The sequence below is a fragment of the Populus euphratica genome, unplaced genomic scaffold (genome assembly GCF_000495115.2).
Source record: "Populus euphratica unplaced genomic scaffold, PopEup_1.0 scaffold48.1, whole genome shotgun sequence".
NCBI lineage: Eukaryota > Viridiplantae > Streptophyta > Magnoliopsida > Malpighiales > Salicaceae > Populus > Populus euphratica.
Window position 1 is genome coordinate 1,362,030 of NW_011499879.1, and position 3,497 is coordinate 1,365,526.

The 3,497-nt window shown below is 33.5% G+C and overlaps 1 protein-coding gene across 1 annotated transcript; it reads left to right on the plus strand.

The window, feature by feature from the left end:
* Positions 1–302: 302 nt before the first annotated feature.
* On the plus strand, positions 303–1,275 carry LOC105129073 (osmotin-like protein OSM34). The gene has a single exon (XM_011031003.1). The coding sequence runs from the start codon at positions 368–370 to the stop codon at positions 1,106–1,108; it is 741 nt and encodes a 246-aa protein (XP_011029305.1). The 5' UTR covers positions 303–367; the 3' UTR covers positions 1,109–1,275.
* Positions 1,276–3,497: the final 2,222 nt, after the last annotated feature.

A 3,497-nucleotide genomic window follows, 5' to 3' on the forward strand; every position in this document is an offset into this window, starting at 1 on the left:
TGTTTGTTAGTGTGTTCGTAAATATTTTTTTATTTATAAATATATAAAAATATTTTTTCATTTACTAAATTTGTTTTAATATTAATTTTATACTTTATATATATATATATATATATAATCAAAGCAACAAATATATTTTTTCAACCACGAAACTAACTTTTGATTTTTTTTCCTTTTCTTTTTATCAATAAAATATATATAAGCTAGGAAGGCAGGCAGGCACGCAGCCGCCTCTATTTCTAATTTAATACTGTGCACTTGCCATAATGTATAGGAATCCAAAAGCCGCCACTCCCCTATATAAAGACCATAAATGACACCATGAATCAAGCACAGATTCACATAAGCTAGTATCAAGTAACCAACTATGAGCTACTTAACCAAATTTCTCACCTCCTCCCTCCTCTTTAGCCTTCTTTTCATCTCTACTAATGCAGCCACCTTTGAAATCCGAAATAGTTGTCCTTACACTGTGTGGGCCGCAGCCTCACCTGGTGGTGGACGCCGTCTAGAACGTGGCCAAACTTGGAATCTTAATGTGCCTGCTGGCACGTCCATGGCTCGTATTTGGGGCAGGACAAATTGTAACTTTGATGGCGGTGGTCAGGGTCGTTGCCAAACTGGGGACTGCACCGGTGGCCTAGAGTGCAAGGGCTGGGGTGTCCCTCCCAACACTCTAGCTGAATATGCGTTAAATCAATTTGGTAACTTGGATTTTTATGATATATCCCTTGTTGATGGATTTAATATCCCTATGGAATTTAGTCCAACATCAAGCGGTGGCTCAGGGAAGTGTCAAGCGCTTCTCTGCACAGCAGATATTAATGGGCAATGTCCTAATGAATTGCGGGCTCCTGGTGGGTGTAATAACCCATGCACTGTGTTTAAAACTAACGAATATTGCTGCACTAATGGGCAGGGGAGCTGTGGCCCTACCTATTTCTCAAGGTTTTTTAAGGATAGGTGCCCTACTTCTTATAGCTATCCCCAGGATGACCCTTCGAGCACATTTACATGCCCTGGCGGGACCAACTATAGGGTTGTCTTTTGCCCGCGGGGGTCTCCTCATTTCCCCTTGGAGATGGTTGAAGAACAGCGTGCAGAGTAAGTAAGAAGCCAAGAACAGCGTGTGTTATGTATGGCTGTGTGTGTCTTTTTCTTCTTCTCTTTTCCTACGTCTAAAAGAACAAAAAACGAGCCTGTGTGTTTTGTTCTTGCCTGTTTCCATGCTGGGATGTAATAAAAATTCGAGTGAAATAAAGAAATGTTTAATCACATGGCTGTGAGTTTACTTCAATTTGATGGCCAAGTTGCCACATATTTTCCAGTGACCAAATTCGTTCCCATTGACAAGTAATCACACAAACCAAGATTTTCTTTACAGTTAGTTCCCGTATTAATTAATTATTATTGTTGCTATTTAATTTCCTCGCTGGCTCTAATAAGATCACCATCTTATTTACTCTTGTATGCACTATTTTCCCATGATGTCACATCGACTCAAGGTTTCTCCAACAAAATTAGAAGGCAGATGCAATGGATGTGCAGTGAAGGAATGGATAAGGCAAACATTATTCCACGCGCAATTCCTCCATTTCAATCGGTATCAATCTATACAGGTGCCCCGCGCTTTACTGCGCTGAATTTTCTGTAATGTAAAAACATGATGTACAAGTGCTGTCAATATATTAAAAAAATCCATCGCTTAATATTATATTAAAAAAAATGGAATAAAAATGATTTTGTATCCCTAAAAATTCAAATTTTAAATTAAAGATTAAAATTAAAAAAATAAAATTAACAAAAAACTCAAATAAAAAAAATAAGGATCAAACTTGAAAAAAATAAAAAATAAAAAATATAGATCCAATAATAAAATTAAAAAAAATTAAAATTTGATAAAAGAGTTATGAATGAAACCTAGAAATCAAAACATTAAAGGTTAAATATAAAATGTTATAAAATAAAAAATGACAAAAATATCCCTGGACACAAAGCTTAGGAGATTTGATTTTAGAGGCAATTTTATCATTCTAATTTAAAAAAATATATAAAAAACCAAAAATGCTCCTTATTTAAAATTAAATGAAAATAACTTTTAAAGAAAATGACATTCTAGTTCAAGTTTGATGCAAAAACACATGAAAAACAATGTAACACGCATAAATACATCCTCGTCAATACCTTCACTTTGATATAATGAATATACTAAGTTTTTCTATGTCCAAATACTTGATTTAAACTTTGCTCATTTGGACATAGAAAAACTTAATAATTATTAAAATTTATCAAGCCAACATCATGCTTCTTTGTAGCTTCATCATTCATCAATCTTACTAAAATTTATTAAATGTATAATTAAAACATAGTCAACATATAATTATTACATGTTACATAACACTTTATTTAAAACAAATCAATAAGTAAAGTTTATCGGTGTAAGGTGCAAGCTAACATCTTGTTTATTAAGCTAATATCTTGTTTATTTTTATGTTTAAAAAATATTTTTAAAAAAAATTAAATTATCGATAGATTAAATCGAAAGATATCTACTTTTTCAATTGTTAAGATTAACAAATTATCTTTTATAATTTGATTTTCAATATCATAAAATACCTCAAAATTAATTAGATTATAATTTTATCTTTTTCAATAATTTATTAACCATAAGTATATTTTTAAATAAGCCTCAAAACAGCACCCCCTAACTAAGTAAAATGACCGCATTTTTTATATGCTCAGGGATATCAAAAAAATAAATAAATAAAGGAAAAGGAATATCCTTGGCAATATCAATAAATAAAGGAAAAGGAATATCCTTGGCCGGGTGCCATTTTATGCCGAGCTTTTAGTACTTTTCTCTGATCTTTTAGGGGCGTAGCTAGGCAAGGCAAGGCTTCTTTACCGAACTTTGAAACACCGTAAAGTTTCAGAGCATTACCTCTCCCTGTCCCGTGCAAGTCTGATGGCTTTCGGTGAAGCGACACTCTGCATCTGCTTGTCGATTAATTGTCGATGATAAAGGGGAAAGGCGGCTCGTGTGGCCTTTCTCCGAACCTCAGAAGACCACAGCACTTTCCACAAAATGCTTTTGTAAGTAGCCTCGTAAATTAATCCTTTGTTTATGTGGATGATATTCCTGCTTGAAAAATCGACGCCCAGCTTGCTCCATATCCTGCTGACTTCGATGGAAAGAAAAGTCAAGCACGGAGATTCAAACTCTTCAGATCGCAAATAATGGAGAGATCCATTTCCCTCAAAAGCAAGATTGGCAATGAGAAAGGGTTTCCTCCCCCGGTCTCAAATTCAAACTTTTGGTTCCTAGTTATTAATAATATGATAGTTATTTGTTGTTTATATAATTATTAATTTTAAAATTTATAAAATTAGTTAAGATATGTATAAGTTGATTTAAATATTCATATTAATTAAAAAAAATTCACAAACTGCCATTTTCTCTTGCTCTTATCCATACTCTTGCCTCCCATCTCCAACTT

Bases quoted from the DNA above. Each gene is read 5' to 3' on its own strand.
- LOC105129073 (XM_011031003.1), top strand. From the start codon at position 368: ATGAGCTACTTAACCAAATTTCTCACCTCCTCCCTCCTCTTTAGCCTT.